Source organism: Sceloporus undulatus, chromosome 5 (genome assembly GCF_019175285.1).
Source record: "Sceloporus undulatus isolate JIND9_A2432 ecotype Alabama chromosome 5, SceUnd_v1.1, whole genome shotgun sequence".
NCBI classification, from domain to species: domain Eukaryota; kingdom Metazoa; phylum Chordata; class Lepidosauria; order Squamata; family Phrynosomatidae; genus Sceloporus; species Sceloporus undulatus.
The window spans coordinates 71,467,801-71,494,298 of record NC_056526.1 but is presented as its reverse complement, the minus strand read 5'-3'; the positions used below and the strand labels follow the sequence as shown (position 1 = coordinate 71,494,298).

The following is a 26,498-nucleotide window of genomic DNA, read 5'->3' as shown; positions in this document are numbered from 1 at the left end:
TTAGCTTTTGCACACTGCTATTGAATAGTATTAGCAATAGCAGCTACATTTATATACTGCTTCATACTGAACTAAGTAGTCTCTAATCGATTTACAACATTTAAACTAGTTGCCTTCTTTCCTCCCAGATCTTCGCCGCCACCACCTCTTCCTTCCTCCCCCTCCTCCTCCTCCTCTGCCCCCCCCCCATGGGCTTGCCATCCATGGATGCTGGAATCCGTAGATGGCAAGTCTGTGGATATGGAGGGCCTACTCTGTTCTCAAATATGGGATCCAATTATGTTTTGTTTAAAATATTGCAAGGGTTCTGTGTGTTAGGCTAAATGGCTGTCCCCCTTTCCTTCCTTTTTCTCATTATTAATGATAATAATACATTTTATTCCATTTGAGTCTCTTAAAACAAAGTTGTATGATCACCTAATCAGCATTCCAGGGAAATTTCAAGAAACTGGTTGGCTGGAGTTTAGCTTCCTGATTTATTGTAGAGACTTTATTTAAAAAAAAAAAAAAAGAATAAGGGAAATGGTTATTAATTTAATTTTATATCCCATCTTTCACCCAACACGAGCCCCAAGATGGCTGACAGCATAAATTAAAACAAAGTGCACCTAAAAATGATAATAATAATTTTTTTAAAAAAAAAAACTCTGTCCTATTAAAACAATACTCATGTAAAACAGTATTAAAGCATTTAAAGCCATACCAATGAGAATAAGCATACAACACCTGTCCCTCATTACAAGACCCTTCTGTACAACCCAAAGCCAGTTTGAATAATAAAAAAAGACTTTACTTGTCTGTGGAAGAAAGCATTTTGGTAATGAAAGCTAATGGAACAGTAGCTCTATAGAGCTCGATATTTTCGCAGAGTCACACAATCACTTACTTATGGTGACATTACGTATAATATCACAACCACGTTTCTCACACATCCGTGAATGAATTGTTAGTATATTAGGATTGATTGATTTGCCCATGTCTTGAAATCATGTTTCCGTCCCACACAGAATAAAAGACAACAAAATAAAATTTATTGCTTCACCACATTGATTTAATCCAGTGTAAACAAAATGGTGCTCCGTACCTCAAATTAAGACTGAAATCCACTGCAAAACTGATCCTGGCAAGGATAACGGATTGCCTCCGCCACAGTGGCTTCTGGGTATCCTTTGTTGCTTCCACAGTAGCGCGAATGAAGTGCAATTAACTTTCGCACTCTCGCAGTTGTACTTCAATCACACTATTTGAGAAGCCATTCACGGGATTTTTCCATGAATGGTTTGTTGTTGGAGCATTCTTAGTTCTTCCTGGTGTAAGTCCTGGATCATGCGATTTAGCTGGGATTGTGCTTTTTTTCTTTCTCCTTCCCCCCATCTCATAACCTCCTTACTTATTTATTGAATTTATATCCTGCCTGGAAATGTGGGAGTTTGCACAAACTGCTCTCCTTTTATGCCAGAGAAGACAAATATGAATGCACAAAAATTCTAAGAACATATTGAGACATGTCCAGACACCCTTTCTCATCAAGGATGAGAACATTTGTGAATATACAGTGCACCTGTTTCATACGCGGGCACACCATATGCGGCTTCCAGCATATGCTGGATGCTGCTCTGGAAAAAAGCCTTGCGCACCTCAGAAGACGTAATGGGGCTCAAGCTTATGCATAAGAGAAGGGCCCACTGTACTTTACATCCTTGGAAAAGCTAATGAGACTGCCCATTGAATCCTTCTTCCTTACCTCTGTTGTGATAGTGTCTTCTGCCACACCAAAGATGGATGAAGAATAGATAGTTGGGCACATAACCCTCTTCTGCCACCTGAGACAACTACCTAGGTTTAATAATAAAGCCATCTGTCCTCTTTCTTTATCCTCTTGTAGGTTGTTTTGGCATGAACTTGACTTCTTAGACTCAAATCTGCTTCTGGCCAAAACTGCACTCTGTTCTGCTAAATATGCCAGCCCAGAAAATGTTGGCTAACCAAACTTGTATTTTGCAGTGCTGAGAAGAACTTAATGTAACAGAGAACCTAATTTAAGAGTGAATGAAAATATGGTTTGGCACAGTGAATTTAGGAAAGTGCCTAAAAGTAATGGTTTCACCATCAATACAAGTTACTATTCAGGTTTTACAGCTCTATCCTATGCATGTTTACTTGAAAGGAATTTTCAATATGTTCCAAGGGGATTATTTTTGATTAACTGTATGTAGCATGGTAGCCCTAAATATGGGTTATGGTTCTTCATAGTGGAATGTGGTCTTTAACATTAGCATTGGTACAAACAACAACTTCATATGCTTAGGAGCAATAAGGAATGATAAAAATAAGAAAGCAATGCATCTCACATTTTTAAATTCATATTTGTAATAGTAGGTTTAGCACCTAGGCTCTTAATGTGAACTGTGAGCACCAAAGCTGGTTTAAATTTCGCCTTCATGATTAACTCTCTAGGTGGTCTTAAATGAGCCATCTTCTCTCATATCTTCCATTTGTGATCTGAATAGCATTGGTCGTATTACAGGCTTCTTGTACATTTACTGAAGTAATGCATGTGAAATGCTGTGAACACTCAGATGTGTCATCTGAATGTGAAATTGTTAATAATATTCTTCATAGAGTATACAGTTTGCAGTCTAGTGGCTAGCATCCCAAGATATTTGTGTGTAACTGTAGAACTGTGGGCTAACCTTAAACTGCTGTATAATAAATAATTGCCTTGCAACTTGATCATGAAAGTATTACTTGGAAGTGAACAGCCCTAGTTATGTAACATGCTATACAATATATAGAACTCATAGTGCCATCTGCTCATTCCTGGTTCTGCTTTTATCCTTATTCATGAAAACTACCCTCTTGGCAGCAAGTATTGCTGCAATTCGGGAAGTAGCTTTGATCATGGCTTGGTTAACATACCTTAACAGTAGATTCTTGGAACATCTTTGGATGCATCTAAGCTTGTCAAGTTTCAGAAGGTTTGGTTCCATGCAACTCTCCATACAATTGGTCATAAATTTAAGGACAGGCTGGGGTACAATGATGGGATATGCAGCGAATGGTTATTTTACAGATTTTATGATAACTAAGTAGAGGAGCCAGGCATGAACCGAAACACCTAAGGCACTGATGGTAACCTTTCAGAGACTGAGTGAAGAACTCAATGGCGTTCCTGCAACAGGTGTCACCCGATGCTGGGAGATGGTGGGACTTCCAGGGTGTAGGACTTCAAGGAGTGGGACTTCCCCGTAGACAGTTAAAGGCATGGGAGGGAGGAACAGGCGCACACTTGTTCTTCATCTTCCCCTACCCTCCCATGCCTTTAACTGTCTCCACGTGCCCTCAGAGACAGCTTCGCGTTGAATCACAGCTCGGCCATGGAAACCCAATGGATGACCTTCGGCAAGTCACACACTCTCAGCTTCAGAGGATGGCAAACACAAACCATATCTGAAGAAACTTACCTCCCCCCCCCCCCCGTGATAGAGTCACCATAAGTCAGAAACAACTTGAAGTCACACAACAACAAATGTGAACCCTTCCTGAACACGGTCATTTTCGAACATTAAAGTCTGTCTTCTTTGGCCTCATTTCATCTGGAAAACCTTACAGTGTTTTACTAATTTCCTTGACAATTAATTCATTTTGATGAAGCATTTTTCACATTCTTGCATGGTATCCATGAGAGTGCCATGAACTGTGTGTGAGTGAATTTAAGCTGTAAATTTTGTGTTATGATAAATAGCAGCTATGGGTGGGGTCCCCAAGAAGGATCACAGGAGGGTGATATGATATCAAGATTTCTCCCCCAGTTGCTCTTTGCATGGAAAGGAAAGTCCAATCCAAATAGCAGCTTTGGAGTGGATTTTCATCTGGTGAACTGTACGATGGAAAGGGTTAGACTCTTCCCCCCTTCTTGTGATAGCAACCATTGCTTGCTCATTCTCTCCCCAGCACAATAAAATGTATGCACAATAACAATCTTACTTCCATTTATACAATTTAAGGTCTCTGAAACACTAGTGATCAAGTTTGGGGCTCGTGGCATCTGCTTTATTTAAATAGCAAGATCTACCATCCAAAGGATTATGCAAAAGATGTACATTTATAATTGAGCAATTATGAGTTTAGGATTTTGTTCTGCGGTCTAGAGCAGTGACCTGAATTGATAGTAATTCTATACAAAATTCACTCCTGGTTCTTCAAAACCTTCTTAATTTTACTGATATAAAGGGAGGGCTTATCATTTTATTGCTATTATTAAAGGATCTGAAGCATTTGTTGGTTTGCTGCAAATCATCCATCGATCTGCCAGTAAGTTGCAGTCTGTTTTCTGCCAACTTTTGCCCTGAAATACCACACATTTTATATTGTATTATTCCATTGTTAAAATAATCCAAATTTCGCTGGTTTTTTTTTTTAAAAAATTCAGTTATAGCTACATTTTTAAAAACCAAGAAGGCAAAATTTCTTGTTTTTATACATTAAAAGAAAATAGAATATGATTGTTTTCTTGTGGTTGCTTCTAGGGATCATTTTAGTAAATACTCCTTTGTGTTTTACAGTATTTTGGAAGCTTGCTTGTGATATTCTGCGTTGAGTTGGCCTGTGGTGTTTGGACCTACGAGCAGGAAGTTACAGTAAGTGAGGAAATCTTTGTTTTGATTAGGATGCAAAACTTTTTGCGACTGCTTAGTTCATACAGAGTAATCCTATAAAAATTTTAAAAAATACTTTGAAAAAAGTAACTAGTTGTCAATCTGAGGCTCAACATTCAGTCAGTCACCATTATAGTTTCAGTTTATTAAAAGTAGATCTTTCTAGTTACTGAAAAGTTGCTAAAATACTTTCTTGAACACAGTTGAAAAACAAGTTGTCTTGTGGGGTGGTGATCTCCCCTTTGTTTTAGTTTGAACTTTAAAAGGGGTGTCTAAGGTCTTGAACCTATTTTCAACATATGTTCAGCACTTTGTATAGCTCGTGCTTTGGGAAGGTCACACACCACATGAATCCTGTGGCTATAAGAGTTACTGAAATGGGCACTGCAAAAGGAGTGAAATTATCCCTCACTGAGTTGAAATTATTTATTTCAAAAAGGAATTAAATTTAAGTGAGTCATTATTGTGGAACTACTTCTTTCCACAGTCTGGATCCTGAGCATATTTACCCACTGTATTTCATAGGTTTCTGTTTTTAGGATTGCTTCCTTAGTCACAGCTGGATCAAAGGGACAGTTCATTTGCACAGTGAAATAATATATGCTGTGAAGTCTAGCAGCCAGGTCTTAAAATGTTTTTGTTGTTATGTGAAACACATATTATCAGTTCCATAGCCTCAGTTATTGGTAAGAGCGTCTACCTTCAGGTGGCATCTGGGACCTTTCCCTTTCAAGCTAGAGGTATAATTCTTGCATGGGAAAATAGTTTAATCATTGAGGAGAAAGCAAGCTGACATGTTATTCCATTAGCTGTTAAATTCTCCTGTCTTATTTTCCACGTGGTATATATTTATGAAGAGACTGACAGAGTTTTCCATAGAGCTGCCAAGATATACCCAAGGCTATGGCCTTCTCTACAGCAGCAGGTATATTAGAAATTATGTTACTGTGTGTGTTGCTGTTTTCTTTTTCTTTTTTCCCTCCCTTCTTTTAAAAAAAGAAAAGAAAAGAGAGCTCATTTGGTGTTTTGTTCAGCACCAGGAGGAAAAGAATTTCTGGCAGGTCTTCAGTCTGAAATTGCATGCTAACAGTTTTCATCAAAATTCATTCCCTTGCTGTGAAGATTCCAGCGAGAGGCTACTATTCCAAATATAACTGCCGTTAAATTTATTTGTTGAAATGTCAGAATCAAAATGGGAAGTGTAACTATGACTGTTGCCACACTGCAGAACTATGCAATTTGACACATCTTTAACTACCACAGATCAGTCCTATAGAATCCAGGGCTTTGTAGTTTGTTTTGGCACTATAGCTCTCTGTCAGAGAAGGCTAAGTATCTCACAAGAAAAATCTCAGCATTCCATAGCATTGAGCCATGGCAGTTAAAGCAGAGTCAAACTGCATTAAATCTGCAGTGTAGATGCAGCCTCGGTGTGCTTCGTTTTACCCATCAGCCCTTCCCCTAGAAATCTGAGGAGGAAGAGCTTTTTGGAGATCAAACATTATGGTGTCCACATGCAGGATAGACTCAAATGGGAAGACTTCCTCGTGTAGGCAGTGCTGCTACCATAGTTTTTGGGGTGTATGGCAGTGGGGCTCGCTGCAGCTGGTTGTCCCCATGTTAATGGGGGAATGAATCTATTCCTGCATTTGGTCTGAACTTTAAAGAAACAATCCAGCATGGTGAACCCCAAGCCCCCAACAGCCCCAGCTCTGTGGACAACACTTTTTTAAGTTTTTACTAAAAGCCAGAGCAGATTTACCACCCCACTAAGGAGCTATGACTTTAGCCAGTGTGGTGTAGTGATTTGAATGTTGGACTATGATGCTGGAGACCAGGAGTCGATTCTTGGCTCAGCCATAAAACCCACTGGGTGACCTTGGGCAAGTCCCATGATCTCAGCCTCAGGAAGGCAATGGCAAACCTCCTCTGAACATATCTTGACAAGAAAACCCCATGATAGCATCACCTTTGGGTTGCCATAAGTCAGAAATGACTTGAAGGTGCACAACAACTGCTACTAAAATCCAGAACAGATTCACTGCCCTCCAACTAAGGAGCTATGACTTAAGAGGTCCTTTCTCAGGGTGGGTTCCTCTTCTTGGTATTCTGTTACCACTGTCTGTCTATTTGCCCCCACTCTTTGGACATTGTCAGAGAGAGGAGAGGAGAGAGACTGCAAAGCAAATGGAAGTTGCGGCTAGTTGCGGCTCCACCAGGTCACTTTGGTCATTGCTTACCTACTTGCAGAATGTAGGTGGACCATTAGCCACAAGAGGAGTAAGAACAACAGGACCAGGAGGTTCAGAGGTTTTGTGGTAAGACTGGAAGTCTTATAGGATGCCTGATGAGACCGATCTCTGATACTGGCCCTGTAGCAGAGCTGGCCTGACATTATGCTACCTGAGGCAAACAAGATGGCACCTTCCCTTGTTTCATGTAGAGAAGCTGAGTGGGCTGGCAGTTGAATCTTTCACTTAAACATTAGGAAGAAGTTCCTAACAATAAGAGATGTTTGATAGTGGAATACTCTGCCTTCCTCGGATATTTGTAAACAGCTTCTGGAAGGCCATCTGTCAGGAGTGCTTTGACTGTTTATTCCTGCATGGAAGGGGGTTGGGCTGGATGGTCCTTGTTGTCTTTTCTAACTCTATAATTCTGTTTCTTCACCTCTCATGATGGGACAGCTTCTGCTACTCCACATGAAGGCAACACAGGCCAGGCCAGGTGATGCCTCTTTACCCCTTTTTGCTGCTTCCTACTAACAGCTTCTTGAGGAAAAAATGCCCGACTTTGTCTAATAGTAGGGATGGGATAAGTTATGTTGTCCCTCTGTCATGGTTATGTTGCTTAAGTTATGCTGTCCTTTGTCATAGGGGTTGGTGGTGAAAGAGTGGTTGAACTCAGGGCTGAATTACCCATCCTACTCCTTCTGGCATCCACACACTTGTGATGCACTGTCAGCAGCTGGCAGTGTCTAGAAATAGAACATGCTTTTGTGGACATTTTGGAGTCAGTGTATTTTCAAACAGGCTAACAGAATGTGTTTGCATTTGTAATTCTACTATATAAGAATTTTACAGGTCATGGTAATTCATTTCTCATCCCCTGCTGATCCAACCTTCCCTCCAAAACCTTCATTGTGGAGTTATAATATTTTGTATTCACATCATTCCTGGGAGAAAGCTTTATTTGAGAAATAATGATGTACCCATGATTGATTAGGAATTCAGCTTCACGACTGATCAGGAATTTGAATCAAAATTTCAAATACATCTTTCAACAAATTATAGTATACCAAGTCAGTACTGCAGAACCTATCAAAGCTAGTTAGTATGAACTGGATCGGCTGATCCACTTGAATTCTGCACATTTGGTGATTAAAAATTGATCTGAGACAAAATTCCCACCTACTGTGAACCTAAGAAATATGAGGTCCAGAACGAATTATTTTACATGTACCTTTTTGGTAATTTGTTAAACCCTATGATACATAAACTATATATTAAGTGCAAGGTTGTTTTCATTTTTGAACATTACTTTTATTCATATTAATTGTTCTGTAGAAATGTTTTCATGTGTTCTCTCTGGAACTGTCGATTAGATGCTCCTAAAGTGGCGATAGTTCATGATTTTATTTCTTGCTAAATCTCTCTACCTTCTCATCCTCACCAAAACTTGGCTCCTGGCCCATGACACCGTAACCTCTGCCGGCCTCTTATCTGGTGGACTTTTATTTACGCATACTAGTCATCTGGAGGGTAGAGGGGGTAGAGTTGGTATTTTGTTAACCAATTCCTTCCAGTTTCAATTGCTGCCCTTCCCTCAAATCATTGTTTCTCTTCTTTTGAACTTTTTTTTTTACCGCTGCAGCTCTGGGTTGCAGTAATCAATCATCTACCTGGATCTCCTACCAAGTTTCTATCAGACTTTGAGTCCTGGTTGACTTTCTTTTTATCAGATGAAGTCCCCTTCCTGATTATAGGGGACTTTAATATCCACATGGATGACCTCAAGAGTGCTGCTACTATGCGTCTTAGTTCAGTGTTATTCTCTTTTGGCCTTGAACTCTGTTCTAATTCACCTATGCCTTCTTCTCATCATTTCCTTGACATAGTTCTCACAAAAAATGTGCAATACCAGATTATGCAGTTAGGGATTGCCCGCTTCTGATCACCATCTTACCTCCGTTGCACATGCCCATAATCCACCTCCTCGTCAAATTGTGCATTGTCATTTTCATGACCTTCATTCTGCTAATCCCGAGACTTTTGGCGAGGCTCTATATCTTCCTTAAATTTTGAGGACTCTGTGGATCCAGTGATCTCCTTATTTAATTCAACTTGGTCAGCACTGCTCAACAGTTTTGCCCCTTTGTCAATATGCATGACCTTTTCTAATAGGCCACAGCCCTGGCTTACTCCCATCATTTAGTTTCTCCATTCTTGCTCTCAAACTACCAAACATCTGTAGCAGAAGACCAGAGAATGGCTGATTTTATTCATTATAAATTTGCTCCTTTTTGCTTTTCACACACTGTCTCCTTGGCAAAACAGAACTACTACAAATCACAAACGAGTGGTGACTGCAGAACCTTTTTTCCATAATTAACGCTCTGCTGAAACCTTCCCCTCTGCCAGTTCCTCACACATTTTCTCATAACGATTTTGCAACTTACTTTACTACCAAGATTGACACTATTCATCTCAACCTTGACCGTCCTGATTCTTCCTTTTCCCTAACAACCAAATCATCCATAGCTGAAAAAAAAATCTGCTTTTTCTCCTGTTTCACTGGGGGAACTATCAAAGCTCCTGAATTCTTCTAAACCCACAACTTGTTCTCTTGACCCAATTCCTTCTCACCTCTTAATCTCAATTGCCCCATCTGTTCTACCTTCTCTTCTCTATACTATCAGTCTTTCTCTTTCTACTGGTTCTTTCCCCTCTGCCTTTAAACATGCTCTAGTTTCTCCGATCCTGAAAAGGCCTTCCTTCGATCCATCTTCTCTCCCGAATTACCATCCCATTTTACTTCTTCCTTTTCTTTGGAAAGTTTTAGAATGCACTGTTTCACGCTGTCTCGAATTTCTTGCTGTCAATTCCATTTTGGATCGTTTTCAGTCCAGCTCCCGACCACTGCACTTGACTGATATGGCTCTTACTAAGATCATGGATGATCTTCTGTTGGCCAGGTCCTTTAGTCCATCCTCATTCTTTTTGATTTCTCCGCTGCATTTGACACCATTGATCATAGTGTCTTGGTATATTTACTTCAAGACCTGAGATTCACGGAATCAACCTTAAACTGGTTTAAATCATATCTTGTGGATAGATCATTTGTGGTGGTCACCAAAAGTCAGGTTTCTATCCCTGTTTCATTGTCTGTTGGAGTCCCACAGGGCTCAGTCTTGGGTCCTCTACTCTTTTCCCTCTATAGAGTGATGTAGCCAAGGGGGAGGGTCCTTAGGGTCCGGACTCCCTTCCGAAGCTGCACTGGAATCCTGGCTACATCCCTGCTCTATACCCTCTCCTTAGGAAATCTTATTAGCTCCTCTGGCTTCTACTATCACCTATACGCCAATGACACTCAACTATATTTTTCAACTCCTGAACTTTCTCCAGATGTTGAGCAGTAAGTATCATCATGTTTAACAGCTGTGTATATGTGAATACTTTACTGGCATCTGACACTCAATGTGGCCAAAACTTAGCTACTTGTCTTTTTACCCAAGCCAACTCTGCAATACTAATTTCAATCTTAGTGGACAACATGTGTATCCAGCCTGTGAAGGAAGCACACAGTTACAGCTTCTTGTTTGATTCTTCTCTGTTGTTCGTTCTGCAGGTCCAGGCAATAGCCAAGTCATGTAGAGTATTATATGTTGTTTTTGGTAGAGAGCTACCTTGCATGTGTTGGTTCAGCATGCCCTCAATGGTGTTCCCTGAATATTCATGCAACATGGCATGTAGCAAAAGTAGCATGAATTTCCCCCTTTTCCAAAATTCCAAAAACATTTTCCATCACTCTATGACTCTGTTCCATGACTTCTATGACTCTGTTCCTTGCTGACTAAAGCCAGGTTCATTTATTTTTATTTAGTACAGTTATGGCTTACTTTTCTTCTGTTTTAGAATTCAAAGTAGTGTATGTGAATTCCTGGATTATGTCCTGTCCAAGTCTACACAAGACCTGTTTAATTTTAGCAGTGTGGCTTTATCCTGTTATACTTAGCACATGGCCCATCGATTGAATTAAGGCTGAAAAACCTGTGTCCTTCTAGATGTAGTTGAACTCCAACTCCTATCAGTCTTAACCAGACTCTGAACTTTATCACACTTCCCCCCCCCCCTTTATGGGAACTGGAAGGGGACTCTCGGGGCTTCGCGCGACCTGCAAAAACCGGATTTTATTGCACAGTGAATCATCCTCAAAAGGGCCTGTTCCATCCTCCGGCGCCAAGCCGTCCTCATTCAGTGCTGAGGGGCGTTAAATGTTCTGGTCCGACCGAGGAAAATGGCGTGTGCGATAAAGTTCTAACGCTGAAGTTGTGATGGGACTTACAGTTAATAAACATCTGGGCCAAAGGTTCTCCATCCCTGTAGATGATAATTCAATCTGTTCTCCTACAGCCCTCCAGCTAAACTCTTGGTCAATAAGAACAAGCCAGGGTTAATGTATGGTTTCAGACACTGTCTTTTTCTCAAAACCAAAATTTAAAGAAGCCATAGTTATTAAATTTATATGTCATAGAGAACAGTGCTTAGTTTAAAAGTGAAGACTTTCACTCTCCTGGTAGATGATAGAAGAGGAGTGAAGAACTCCTGAGCTCTCCTTACTAAAAATTTTCCTCTTAGTAGGAAGCTATGGATTTATTAGGCCTGAACCTAACCAGAATCACCTCTGCCTTCATTCACAGTTGTTTTTATATATCTGTGGTTCGAGATAAATACTCCCAGAGAAAATTTCATTTTATTGTCCTTACTAGCTGTTCAACCTGGCGCTATTAAACATGGATCTTTAACAACAAATGGGGCAATGACCATCCTAAAATGTGTCCCATTTTGCTTTCAGCTTAGCAGAAATGCTATGAGAATGCCTGAGGCAGTATCAGAGGCTCTGTTAGTGCAGGTGTTTGTGCATCCTTGCCAAAAATGGCTAATTTGATCTTTCTCTGGCATATGTCTACCGTGAGAACAGTTGTATCCAATGTTTGATTTCTAACATATGATATTTTCTCCCAATCAAAAGTGTGTATCTTGTGTTTTTAATACCTTGCATGTATAGGTCTACCCCCCCCCCCCAAAATAAATAAATCTGGCTCTTTGCTTAGTTAAAGCCAAGGTTAGGACTGGAAGTTATTAAAATAATGATAATAAACAATAATTTAAAAATGCTTGTGAAGCGTGTGCTTGATTAGAAGTCAGTGAAAGCATACATATTGATCATTGTCTTCAGACCTCCAGATGTACCACTCAAAATTAAACCATTTCCCCAGATATATTATAAATAGTGTGCAATGATGAAAGACACATGCTTTTATATTTATACCAGATAGGGGAAAGTGATTTTGTTCAGAAGGGTGCATCTGAAGGCGTTGGATTTCAAACCAGTGCTCATGATCTCAGCAGATAATTCGCATACCAGCCAAAATCGAGAAAGCGGCCCTACAAGTCATGACAATCTCTCTATTATTACACATTTATCAGATTTCTGCCTGAGACGCCCAGCAGTAGTTGACTCTGTAGATGACCAGACCTTTATTAAGATCTCAATTTCTACTCAAGAGTGAGATTTTAATTGCATTGCTTCCACAGCAGTTAGCTTAAGCGCTTGTTCCAAGTTCACGTATGTTAATCTTTACAAAGGCTGGAAGAATTCCAGCAAGGGAGCTGAGCTGGCCAATTAACTCCATCTGCAGCTGTGGCTGAATATCCTCAGGTGACACAGCAGAGAGCCTTCTCTGCACCAAATGGTAGTTTCCCGTTTTCTCCATCATTGTTATGTAAGGCTTCGCACTTTGTCAGGCTGTGATACTTCATTTTCAGGTTCCAATTAATATTAATGAGAAGCACGACCAGCTTCCAAATTTGCCAGTTTAGTACAGTAGTCCACTATGAAATTAATAAACCTCCTCCTCTTCCTTTAGACTGGAGTGTGGCTTTAGTGCGGCTTCCAGTCTCTTTGGACATATACAGGATTTAAACAGCATACCTCCAAAGTGACCCAAAGTAGTTTTATTTTAGAATGTCTGTTTGGGCCCTTAGTATAGCATAAATAACATTTGCATGTCAACATGAATGGCTGAGAGTTCAATAAAACTTGATCTCACATGATCTATTACAGATCATTGACTTGTCTAGTTATATTTTCTTTCTCCTTTTGGTGATCTGTATTTGATGTTAGTGGTGCTTCATCATTTATATTCAATTTTTTAACTGGATCTTTTTTTTAAAAATGAGTTGATTATCTTCCTGCCAGCTTTCGCCACTGTCCAGCTTTCACAACTATACACAGAAATCAAACATATTATAGCCTAGATGGGCCAGACATTGGCATTTAATGATACATCTTTGAGCTTGAAAATCTTAACTAGCTCTTTCTAAACCTTAGCTTTCTTCGCATTTCTTGGCTACGGTTTCTATTTTGCTTTACGATTAAGCCAAAAAATATAACATCTTTATCTATTTTCATGTCCTCATCATCTACTTTACATTTATTATTATTATTATTATTATTATTATTATTATTATTATTAACCTTTATTTATAAAGCGCTGTAAATTTACACAGCGCTGTACATACAATCTTTTTAATTGGACGGTTCCCTGCCCTCAGGCTTACAATCTAAATTCTGTGGTCATTATTTTTGTTTTCTTAATATTCAGTTTTTCAGCTCTTGTACTTTCTTCCTTCTCTTTCTTCAGTAGTCATTTCTGTTTATTACATAGGCAGGTTACAAACTGCCGGGTTGCAGCGCTCTCCCTCCGCCGCCGCTTGCAGTGTTGGGGAGCCGCAGCCATTAAACGGTGCAGCTCCCGGACGCTGCAGAGAAGGAGCGTGGAAATCGTGCTCCTTCTCAGGCCCCGGAAGAGGCACCGCGAGTGCCAAAGGGCGCACTCGCAGCATCACTTCCAGGGCGCCACGTGCGGACGCAGAACGTCCGTTATGTCAAAATGGCGGCGCCCGTATGAACAGGGCGCCGCCATTTTGTACGGACTGAGTCCGTGATAGGGCAAGGGGTGTCTAGAAGAGACGCCCCTTTTCCAAACTGGGACGTCCTCAGGACGTCCCTAATGGCGGTTTGTAACCCGCCATAGTTTTGGTTAATTTTATTGTTAGCTTCGTGGGACTCTTTTCCTTTCACTTGTATTTTTGGAAGTCTGGAAATACATACAAGCTTGTTATAGTCACATACTGTATCAAAAATAAGATAGCAAAAATCTTAATTAGCTGCAGTGGCTAGAATGTTTGGGTAGATATGTGTCTTATGAGTTCAAATTAACTCCAAGCTACAAAGATTGGATGACCTTCGATTATTATCAGCTACCAACCTTGCAGAGTTGTTGCAGTACTGAGCTCTTTGGAGGAAAGTAAAAACAGTACTGAGTTCAGTGGAGTAAAGAAACATTACTAGATGTAACAGCAGCCAAATAGCTGGGATACATTCATAGCTTACTGCCATTTCTATGGCTAGGAAAGATTTTCCACTCCCTTTCCCTTCTGTAAGAATTAGTAGAGGTGTCTCACCCATTGTAATCTGGATAACATTTCACACAGTGGCTGGAGTTGTCTTGCAGGTATTTTGACTGTGTGCACTTTGCTTGCCTCTGCTGTCGGCTTGTGTTCCATTATATTTTTGGTAATAGGTGGCAGTTAGGTATGGATTATCCACTGTCTTCTCAAGTTTATCATAAGAATATAGGAAGCGTGATAATAATAAGTAAGATGATTGATTCAGTATTGTCTGCCCCAGTAGTGGCAAATGTTTTCTCTGGAGAGTAGTTGGTTGGGAATCCACATCTGCACAGTAGATGAGGCCACAAACATAAATGGAATAAGACCCTCTTTTCTTTGCCATTCCCCCACTCTTCCTCTTTGGTTTTCATGGTGGAAAGGGGGATGCAGTAGGTTACAATTGGAAGGCAGATGGTTTGAGAAGAATGGCATGTAGCAAGTTGGAAAAGGGGTACTGGAATTTCAATAGTATCTAGGTTCTATGAGACACTGAGTAGTAGCATCGAGATTGGAGTCTTCTTCAGCCTTATCTGGTCATGTTAAGATTGAACATGGTGCCTTTTGCATGCAAAATGTCTGTTTCTCCTCTGAGCTGGATTTCTTCCATTCATCTTGAATAGAATGTTTTATATGGTCTGAGACAGCTCTTTATTTTTGTAGGTACAGTGCGCCCGTATTATACACGGTGTGCTTTACGCGGTCTTGAGCATAGATGCTCAAGCCTCGGGGAGCACATGGGGTGCAAGGGGCAGTGCATCACACTCAAATGAATGGGCGTGCATGCCCATGGCGCTCTGCACCCCGCCGTGCCGCCACACACGAGCCCCATTGTTTTGAGCATAGGCAGAATTCGCCTTACGCGGGGGGGGGGGTCTGGAACGGATCCTCGTGTAAGGCAAGGGCCGACTGTACATGCTTGTGATTGTGAGATGACCAAATCTTCATAGATTATACAGGCTGAGCACCCCTAATTATAAAATCTGAAAACCTCCACAAACCAAAACTCCTTCTTGTTTGTTTCTCTTTAGCCTCCCCTGTCATTCATTCAATATTTGTGTTGTGTATGACCTGAAGCTGCAGAGAGACCAAGGATCTGAGAGATGTATGTGCAGGAGCACCACAGCCACCACCTCAAAGGTGGAAGCAGGCAGCTGGCAGCAAAAAGACATGAGGCTGGAATGAGACGGTGGATCTATGAAATGGCAGGAATCTGAACATAAAATCCATACCTCCTGCCATTTCACAGGTCTCCTCAGCCTCCCAAATATAGTACAGGTGCATACTATACTACTCTTGTATTCAAAATCCAAAAAACAAAAACAAAAAATCCAACTCGAAAACGATTCTCGCCCCAAGCATTTTGGATAAGAGATACTCAGCCTGTACCACACATAGATTTCTTGGTACTTTCTATCCCAGATAATCCCTTTGAACAAAATATTTTAAATGTCTTTACCTGTGGGAATTGCTCAAGAGACATCACAAAAATTTGAATGCATTCTTAACACAGTGTATAGCTAAACTGTGGAATTCACTACAGCAAGGGATGCTCGAACGGCTTTAAAAGGGAACAAATTAATGCAATTAATCAGTGCCTGTTAGTGAAAATGGTTGTATAACAGATCCAGTATCAGAGGCAGCATGCTTCTCTACAGCTGTTGTTGTGGAATGCAACTGACCAAGTGTTGTTTTGTTCATGGCATTCATTCATTCATTCATTCATTCATTCATGTTTACATACTTCACTTTACAACATACAGCTGTTAGTACAATAATGCCATAAGATCAACAATATGAGTAATTACCCAACAGTAAGAATGTGAGAATAAATCCATAAATATATCTGTAGTCCAATATATATGAAAACACCAATTCAGTTAATACAACTTTCTGAAACACTGTTTCAGCAAACACAGAGTTAATGGAATGTGAGTGCTGTTTTAAATCTGTGTATATCTGAGCATTGGAAAAAACCCTGGAGCCCAGGGTTCAAATTCCCACTCAGCCATGGAAACACACTGGGTGAGCTTGGGCAAGTCATTCTGTCTCAACCTCAGAGGAAAGCAAAGGAAAACCTCCTATGAACAACTCTTGCCAAGAAACCTCTGTGATAGGCTGTTTAGTTCCTCTCTTCACTTCCTTGGGGCTGCCATAAGTTAGAAACAACTTGAAGGCATAGAGCAACCACAATATAACCTGACATCCCTTCTCTAGCAGTTGGCACACTGTCCCTAGAAGTATGGTTAAACAAGACAAGGCTGTCCTATTGTTAGCAGAAGTGAAAAGAAAAACCAGAGAAAACCAATTAATACAGTTCTGGTAGAGGTTATGGAGGGCCACTGCACCCTGAATCCCCTGGAGCTGCTTTCCATAGTCATCTTATTTTCCTGTTGTGTGAACAGAATGCTGGACTAGGTCTTTGGTCTGAGCTAGCAGGGCTCTTAGGGCTAGGAAACCATTAAAGGATTAAGGTGAACTCTTGAGTCACACCATCTGTTTTGACGATAGGGTTTAGTGTGTTTTACATGATAAACAGCTGCTATGTCATCATTGTCTGGTTTATGAGAAGCTATTATCACCAGTCTGTGCAGAATGTTTTCCCTGTTAGCTCAATACCTAATAAGGAGAGGCAGGGTTAGGGATGACAAAACCTCATTATAATGGCTTCATCATAACAATCTAAAGATACCAGCAGCTTATCACAAAGAAAACTGAGAGGGATAGTCCACTGAAATAATTGCATCCAGCTGAATAAGAAAAAGCCCAAAGGCATAAGACTTGGATTCTTATTATTAATCTAAATGCGGTGATAGTCAAACATACACCAAGGATTGTATCAGTGTGTTTCTTTGTTAGTTCGATGCACAATCAAGCAGTAATAGAATCAGTCTTAACTACTGTTATGTTGAAGGAAACAAAATTGTGCTTAACATTGTTACTCGCACACTGATTGGGGTCATGCTCTATGCCATGAGAAAGCAAGCTGTACATCTAAAAATAGTCATCCCCCCTTTTTGGGAAATGACATTGGAATAGAAATACTTGTTCAGCATCACTCACCGAATCCATATTGTAACTGTGAACAGGAACGTGCTTGACAAATATAATTGTTGCAAGAGAGAGAGAGAGAGAGAGAGAGAGAGAGAGAGAGAGAACATATATCATTTACTATAATATAATTTTTTGGATTCCTACTTACTGATGGTCTTCATGTTTGGAGACCATTGAAGTGAACAAATTGAATTAATTTTATGTATATCCTTTGATCATGTTTTCTATTGGATGAAAATTGTGACTGCACTTTTCACATTGATTTCACTTACTGAAATGAACACCAGTGTGATGTACTTGTTTTAAATGTTGGACTGGAAGTCCAGGAGTCCACAACTGGAATCCATGATTAGTCTTGGAAACCAACTGGTTGACTCTGAGCCAGTCACACTTGCCCAGCCTTAGAAGAAGGCAGTGGCAAATCTCCTCTGAATAAATCTTACCTAGAAAATCCCAGAAACAGTGTCACCATATGTTGGAATTGTCTAAAACATGACAACTACAACAATTTCTCTGGAAGATAAAGCAACCAAGCTTCCAAATATACTGTGGTCTAATAATCAGTGTGAAATTTCTAAATATAATTACAATAAAATTGGGTTCTTTTAAATCCAGCAGTGAAACTTGGATCTTAGTCCACAACCCTGTGCAATTATTTTTGAAATGAAAGAGTGAAAAAAGAGATTTTCAAACTTTAGCATTCACAGGAATGCTAAAGACCATGATGGCAGGTGGCTACTATGTCAGTGGGGCAATGAAACCACTCTGGTTTTTAATATACATTTCAAAAGGGGCTTTCCATGGTGCTGACATCTGCTCTCACAAATATGTTCTGCACAGTGGAAAGATCTTTTTAAGTTCAGACTGAAATCTGGAACTGACTAAACCCTGGAACCCCATCCACAGGGAAACCACCACCTCACACACTTGAAAAGGCAATTAAAATGACATATTGCTCCAGTGTGAAAAAATTAAGACAACAAACTTTGGATCAAAATAGCATTCTGACAAATGTACAATTTTGCATGTTTGGGGTGCTGGTGGATGTAGGGAGCTGATGGCAAATGTTTTCACTTCATGCATTGCCCTCTGAATTGTTCCTCAGCTACTCGGCAATGAATTTTCCACAGTTTCTGTCGGACTCTAGTATGTTTATCCATGAATTCCAGTTGCATTCCAGTTGTTTTCAGTGAATGTATGTACCCACTGCAATCTTTTGTCCTTTCCTCAGGTTCCTGTGCAGTGGTCAGATATGGTCACATTAAAAGCCAGAATGACCAATTATGGTTTACCTAGGTATCAATGGCTTACTCATGCTTGGAATTTCTTTCAGAGGGAGGTAAGTATGCAAAATAGTGCATGATATAAATCTCTGTGAGATGCAATATTCAATATATTTCCTTTAGTCAGGTAGATTTTGTTTTGGTATGATATGTCCTATTTGAAAAATAACAGTACCATGAAGTTGTAACTTGGATCAGCAAAAGCCTTATTATTGTGATAAATTAAAAAATAGTATACAAATGTTAGCCATAACACTCTCCTATTGGGCTTCACATGACTACGAATAACTCCAAGTTCAGGATTTCATGAACAGAATAGTTGAACAAGTCTCTCTCTCTCTGGCTTTGCTTCGCGAACGAAGATTCAGGAAGGACTCATCCCGCGCTTTGTACAAGCGCGTTGGTGACTAAAAAGGCCAATCCGGGACAAACAGGTCCAGTTGCAGAAAGCACAGCGGAAGGTCTCCTTGGGTGATCTTTCCAGGTTGTGGTTCTTTCTGTATTGTCGTTTCTCTTCGAGACTCGTTCGCCATGAGCTTGAACAAGTAAAGCTAAGAATAAACAAGAGAGGAGATATTTTTGGTCATTTGGACAGTAAATAAAGATTGGTTGACTGAACAAGTGAGGAAATATCCTGATTTTGAGGTTTCCTGAGTTTTCTGGGTAGTCACAGTTGGAAATAAGACTGGTGGGTTATACCTCAGGTCTGAACCTGGGTGGTAAATTTAACATTCAAATATGGAAGAGATGTGGCTGCTATCCTTCATCATGAAGGTGTAGTCTAACTTTATGATTGTGCTTTGGCACTTTGTTATAGTACTGTGATATTTACAATCAAAAGCACATTGATGTGCATTATGCAACCACTGAGTCTGCACAAGGCACCATATGTGTAACTCTATTTTTGTATATGTCAACTGAATATGGTAGTTAGGCATCAGCCGAATACATTCACTTACGTGTGTAAGGAAATTTATGTATGTGTAAGACACAGTCAGAATGCCGGTGGTGCATTTTCCTCATAAGTGAAAACAAACAATTGAATTTGGACCTAGTGGAACCTTTTCATTCTGTCTCAAGAGGCTATGAATTCAAAAGGAAAAAGTCTAAGATTAGGTTTTGAGTGAAAAGTTTAAGAACACATCAATCTGAAAACTTGGATGAAGTCCAAAGTAGTATTTCCACTCAATTGCAAGTACCGTTTCACAGATTGCTGTTCTGTAAAGTGGCCAGTTTTTATTTCTTGCATGTAGCTGATGATGGGAACAGCCCTGGCTTGTATATTTTGGTCCCTTGCTGGGAGAGAAATACAGAGGATTTTTTTTTTAAAAAAAAGAATGAACTATTATATAGTGAATGTATGGAAGTGCATAAGGTAAAAGCCATTAATTCCAGATATATGTTCATGGGCAGGAAAAGAACACTTTAAATGACTGTCATGGTCCTTCCCTCATTGAAATCTGAAATCTATCACTGTTGCACAGATTTCCTGTTTATTTAAATGTTTCCTGGCTGCATTTAAGTCTGTATTTGTTGAAGAAAGGACTAAATAGAGAGAATAGTTTCCCTCTTCAAGCTTTAAGCTGTGTTCCTCTTAAAGCACACAAATGTTGTAAGCAGCATTGTAGCTTTTCTGCTAACATTCTCTACATATATATTTTTAAGTGTGTGTGTAGGTAATCTCTACAATTCTGGAAGCTCATCTGACAAAATGAACTCTGACCCATAAAAGCTTTTGCCACAATAAAACTAGTCTGTAAGGTGATGGCAAACTTCATTATTTCAGTGACTAAATAGATTTGCTCCCTAGAATTTGTTATTGGTTCTGTTTAACTCCTACATGTATCATGAGGTTAGAAACTAATTTTAAAAGAAAAGTGAAAAGAAAGCTGAGGTTCTCAAGATACAGAACAATTTTCGCCTGATTTTCACATCACAGAAATGACTGCTTATTAATAGACATTCCCTTTTGTCTTCATTTCTTTAAATTAAGCCAAACCCTCAGCAACATTCCTTTGCCAGATATACAAAATCTAACTTTTGAAACAGAAGTACTTGTAAACTGACCAGAGGCAATTTTTGGTAGGTAGCTCAATTATAAAAATAAAAACACAAAACAACTGCTTTACTGTTATTGGATTATAACTCATTTGGTATGTGTCTCATTTTGAACACTTTGCTAGATATTTTGGACCACTTACACTGTGGTTATGGAATGTATTTACAACCACACTAGATCTAATGACCTAATGAATGCCTATACTTTTTATTTTGCTGAATGATATCATTTTATTTTGAAAGTAGTATTTTTAATTGCCAATTTCTTCCTTCCTTCCTTGTTACTTGCTTGCTTGCTTCTTTCTTTTCTTATTCTTTTCTTCTTTCTTTCTTTCTTTCTTTCTTTCTTTCTTTCTTTCTTTTTCTTTTTGTATGTGGGGGGATGCTATGTGCTTATGCAGAGATTTCTGACTTCCTCAGTTAAGAGTTCACCCAAGATGACTCACAAGGAATAGAGGTTGAGGCTGGGAGAGTAATGCTAATGACTGCAAATCTCAAAACATGCTTCAGAAGTAATCTCACTTGGGCTTGGCCATCTCCTCCAAAACTGATTTATGCATTGCATCCAAGGCAAAGGAATGACAAACAGAAGGATAGATTCATATTTGGTCTGGATAGTATATCAGACTTTTAGCAGAACTTGAAAAAGTTAATTATGGGGAGGCCAAGTCTCAGAATCCCCCAGCCAGCACAACTAGGGAATTTTAGGAGTTGTCATGCAGAAAAGTAAGTGTTCCAAACTCAGTTTGTAGTGTATGCTAATCATATTGGTCTCTGGGAGTGTGTGTGTGTGTGTAAGCACATGGGCGCAGGCCTGTCCATGTGTGTCTAGGATGGAAAGAAACCTGGCCATCTTCTTTACTTTTTTATGGAACACCACACTTGCAACCTATTTCTCTTTTGCAGTTTAAGTGCTGTGGAGTGGTGTACTTTACTGACTGGTTGGAAATGACAGAGTTGGATTGGCCTCCTGATTCCTGTTGCGTCAGAGAATTCCCAGGATGTTCCAAGCAGGCCCACCATGAGGATCTTAGTGACCTTTACCAGGAGGTAAGCTAGTCATTGACAAGTTGCTTTGAATATTTGGAGACATGTGCTATAGTTGGACTGTGCCGCAAAGGCACATCATAAAAAGTCTTCTCATGCTCTTATGCTGATAACGGCACTGAGGACTAGAACTTGGGAAATGTTACTTTTTGGAACTATTGCTCCATGAGTGCCCTAAACCAGTGTGGCCAAGAGATTCCTGGCACCATAGTCCAAAAAAGTAATTTCTTCCAGATCTGTACAGGGGAGTGGAAGAAAATTGATGGTGGTGGTAACTTCTTTTACTTTGTTTTGAGGAAAATGATCACCCTTTGTACTGAAGACATTCATCCATCTGTGCACAAGAGCAGCCCTGCCGGGAAAGCCCAAAGACCTGTCTAGGTCAGCATCATCACCCCCACATTCAGAGCAGGAGGGCTATAAATAAGAGGTTGTGCAGATTGACTCTAAGGGGCGGCCTGCAGCCGCCTTCAGTTGTGCTGGATTGGGCCTGCAGCAACTGCATGCCACGGCCTGGATCTGGCCTTTCAGCATGCGATAACCATGACACCATGGCTTTAAGACTCTCTTTTTGGTGCTGTGCCGTACGGACACAGTGCTACAGGAGCACTGTGGTGCCATGCACCATGTGGAGTGGTGCGCAGTGTCATGCTGCCCTGGGGATGGAGTCAGGGTGTGCGGCATGTGGATGCCACACACCGACTCCACCCCCAGGCCAGCCTTAATGACTGGTGTGCACAACCTGTTTTCCCTTGACAACTGATATTCAGAATGATGACTCAAAATCAGGAAGCCATCATGACTGGTAGCCATTTTTAACTGTATCATTTTCTTTTGTGAACTTGCATACTGATGTGTTCATGCTCATGAATTCAAGTATCCACATTCATCTCATACAGATCTGGCTTCTCCGCTGAAATAAATAGCCAGGACACTGAGAGCAGAAATTGTGGGCACAAACTCCTCTTGCCACTGACAGGGGATTGGTCTAGAAGAAATATGCAAACTACAAGAATTGTTTTTAAATATACAAACCAGTATTTGAAGAGTTTGAGCCCTTTCCAAAGTCTTCATATTGCTGACTGATCAACTCATCATCGCTTCTTACTAACCATAACTTATATTAATATAAAAAGGGCTCCTAGAAAATAAAGAAAAAAAAGAGTCTGACTTTAAAGAAAACACTTTTTCTGTAATTAGGTGTATTTGCTTGGCTATCCTTGGAATTTGCTTGAACTCCCCCTAGAAGCCAAGATGACCAAACTGAGGCTGTTATACTTTTGGCATATAGTAAGAAGGCAAGAAAAGGCAATAATGCTCAGAAAGGTAGAGGACAGTATAGAAGGGCCTAATTTCAGATGGATAGACTTGTTCAAAGAAGCCACAGCCCTGAGCCCGCAGTACCTGAGTAGAGCAGGATAGCAGAACACTTCCAGGCTTGGAGGTGTTTCATTCATGGAGTCACCATGAGTCACGATCAACTTGAGGCCAGTTAATATTTGCTTGCCTTCTCCCACCCCCCAAATCAGGATCTGTCATGCTACTCTCCCTTCTCTCCCAGGCTGGCCTAACTTTACCTCTGACTCTGATTGTCTTTCTGGTTATAAGGTGACTGCTTGGGTTGCTCACAGCAGCAACATAAACCTTAACAGAAATATCTATGGTGTCGAGCCTATTCTGGGGCTAGGAGTTAGCACCTTGTTTAGCTATGTTCAAGTTTGTACTAAAACTCAGAGAAGATATATTGTTCTACTGACAGGGAAGCATCAGTTGCTGGCCCTGGGCACAGGTCCCAACTTTTGTATCTTTCAGCTTGCACGGATTATTCTTAAGGATTGTTGACTTTTCTTCTTTCTTTTGCTTGCACCTCAGGGTTGTGGTAAAAAGATGTACACTTTCCTGAGAGGAACTAAGCAACTGCAGGTGCTCCGATTTCTTGGAATCTCCATTGGAGTGACCCAGATTCTGGCCATGATCCTCACTATTACTTTGCTATGGGCACTGTATTATGACCGACAGGATCCAGGAAGAGACCAAATGCTGTCCTTGAAGAACGACACCACACAGCATCTGTCCTGTCACTCAGTGGAGCTGCTAAAGCCCAGCTTAACAAGGATCTTTGAACACACTGCCATGGCCAACAGCTTTAACACACACTTTGAAATGGAGGAACTGTAGAGTGATCAGCCAGTCCAAGAACTGAGTGTTCACGAATTTTTCAGGTTTCTGAATCCATCATTCTAAAGCAGCTGTATTAGAAATGTAAAGGGATAACAAACGAAGACATAAGGAAGGATACTTTTCCCCTTTAAAAGGTTGTGATTTTAAGTTTCTAAGTATAGATTTAATATTAAGAATAGACTGTTTCACACACTGGGAGCAAATATGCTCTCTATGAGACTACATAAACTGTGTAGAATGCTGATCATAGCAGAACAGGGCTCATAATCCTTTAATATAAAAATATTTGTCAAGAATCACCCATATAGGGTATGATTTTTGTGCTCTCCAAATTTATCTCAACTTTTAATGTTAACAACTATTCTAAGGATGGGTAAGTTGTTCAGCACTGAAAGCCTTACTGATAACAGGTCACAGCTAATCACTGTTTGCCAGTTACATATAATTTAAGAAACATTCATATCTCTTGGAAGAAATGTTGTAGCTAGAAAGCTACAGCTGTTGAATGAGTTGCACTCATATATCCTTCTTCCGCAATCATTAATTGCAGTTGGAAAAACACCCACTTCAGAATCTGAAAAATGTTCCAAAAGCCATAAGATTAGTTTAGGGACATTTTTTAAAACAACAACAATGTGCCTTCTTTTTTCTGACCTTTTAGGGAAAAGTTCTATTTTCAGGTTAATCTGCACAACCATAGGGCTAGTATTTTAGCATTCTCAGGATTCAGAAAATATACATGGACCCTGACCAAGCCATTAGTATTGTATGCATGGCACAGTAGTCATGGATAGAGTAATGGGAAGGGTCAGAGTAGGGAAACTGGTGCTGGCATTGCTGGTGTGCACAATGAATTGCGTGTGCATGCAATTCAATGGAAACTGTGGATTTTGCTTTGCTTACCTGTACAGGTAGGTTAAGTGCAGCACAGAAAAGTTGCATCTTTGGATCTGTCCCTTTTTGTCCATGTACTGCAATATCTAGGGCATGGGTAAAAAAAAATTCTTCTCAATATACACAAAGTCCACAGCTTGTGGGCAAACTGATTGCTGGTTTGCAATCAAGGACACTATTTTGTTGTGTGAAAGCATTTTTCACCCTTTATGAGATCAGGGATATCTTTGTATATAATAAAGAGTGTGTATGTATAGTAAAATTGAAATTCATATGAAAGTTTGAAAACCATCCTTTTGTTTTAGCAGCAGTTTTATTTAGTTGTTTTAATAGCAGTAACATGAAATGTCTGGGTTCCCCCCCCCCCTCCTAAATGGCTTTTGAATATTCAAATTAATTTATGTGGGTGAAGGATTTTTTTTAAACCGATAAATGAACATACTTGTTATATCTGAAATATGATCCACTTTTAAGAGGAAAATCAAGTGGTTCATGTTTTTGGAACTGGATTTGTTGAAGAAAGATTCTAAATTCTTTCCGAACAAGTGATTGTTAGGGGAATATATTTAATCTTTACTCTGCTCACTTTTCAAAATTAATTTTGGTCATGAAGGAAGTGAAATTAAGTCCCTTGTTAAATCCATTGAGACTCAGAATTGTTAAACTCTGACTGAAATGTGCTCTTAGCCTCTGGGTTTTCTTTCTGTAGCATTTGAGTTTGGCCTGGCTCAATTGCTTGAATTTTGGAAGGATTTTGTGAATCATCTGCTCCCTACTTGGGATTTATTGTTCACCTGGATCGCATCGGTTGATTTATGAGAAAGGTCAGAGTGTGATAAACAGCCTTTTGATTTTCTCAGTGACCTAGCTCAAACAATATACAGTGGACCCTTGTTATACGCTGGGATTTGGTTCCAAGATCCCCCGTGTATAACAAAATCCGTGTATGCTCAAGTCTCATTAAATATAATGACATAGCAAAATGGTGTCGCTTATAAAAAATGGAAAATCAAGGTTTGATATTTGAAATTTACACTTTTTAAAACATTTTCAAACCGTGTATGCTTGAATCCGTGTATAAAAAATCTGTGTATAAGAAGGGCTGACTGTATACCAAAAAGTCATGGCTTATTTGAGTTGGGATCAAGCAGTGGTGAAATAACTCCCTTTTCCATTATATTATCTCTTTCCTCTATGTTATGTAGTTCTCACCATTTGGCTATCCAGATGTTTTGGACTTCAACTACCAATATCCCCTACAACTGGCCATGTTGGCTGAGGCTTCTAGGAGTTGAAATTCAGAGGGTCTAGGGGACCAAAGATTGAGAATCACCACTCTAGAGTGAGCTTGCCTTCCCTTTGTGGAAAAGATAGGAAGCTGAGAAGGGGCAGCATAATGTCAAAGGAGCTGGGTTTGGCTAGGAGAGACCTGGGCCCTGAACACAAAGGGAGGATATATCAGGCCAACCCTGTCATAGCTTGCCTGTGGAGCTGGTCCATTCTCACTCCTGACACCTACCTGATTTGGTGTAGTGATAGGCAGTCAGATGTCCACCTGCAGGTATTCAGATGCCTACCTGGTGCCACTC

General features: G+C 40.0%; 1 protein-coding gene across 2 annotated transcripts in view; it reads left to right on the top strand.

The window, feature by feature from the left end:
• Positions 1-24,314, top strand: part of TSPAN12 (tetraspanin 12) — a 77,226-nt gene extending 52,912 nt beyond the window's left edge. For both annotated transcript variants that reach the window (XM_042468555.1, XM_042468556.1), the window contains exons 5-8: positions 4,566-4,640; positions 18,678-18,785; positions 21,694-21,837; positions 23,707-24,314. In XM_042468555.1, the coding sequence (XP_042324489.1) occupies positions 4,566-4,640; positions 18,678-18,785; positions 21,694-21,837; positions 23,707-24,012 (633 nt within the window). In that variant the 3' untranslated portion in view covers positions 24,013-24,314. The remainder of the gene's footprint in view (positions 1-4,565; positions 4,641-18,677; positions 18,786-21,693; positions 21,838-23,706) is intronic.
• The last annotated feature ends 2,184 nt before the right edge of the window (positions 24,315-26,498 follow it).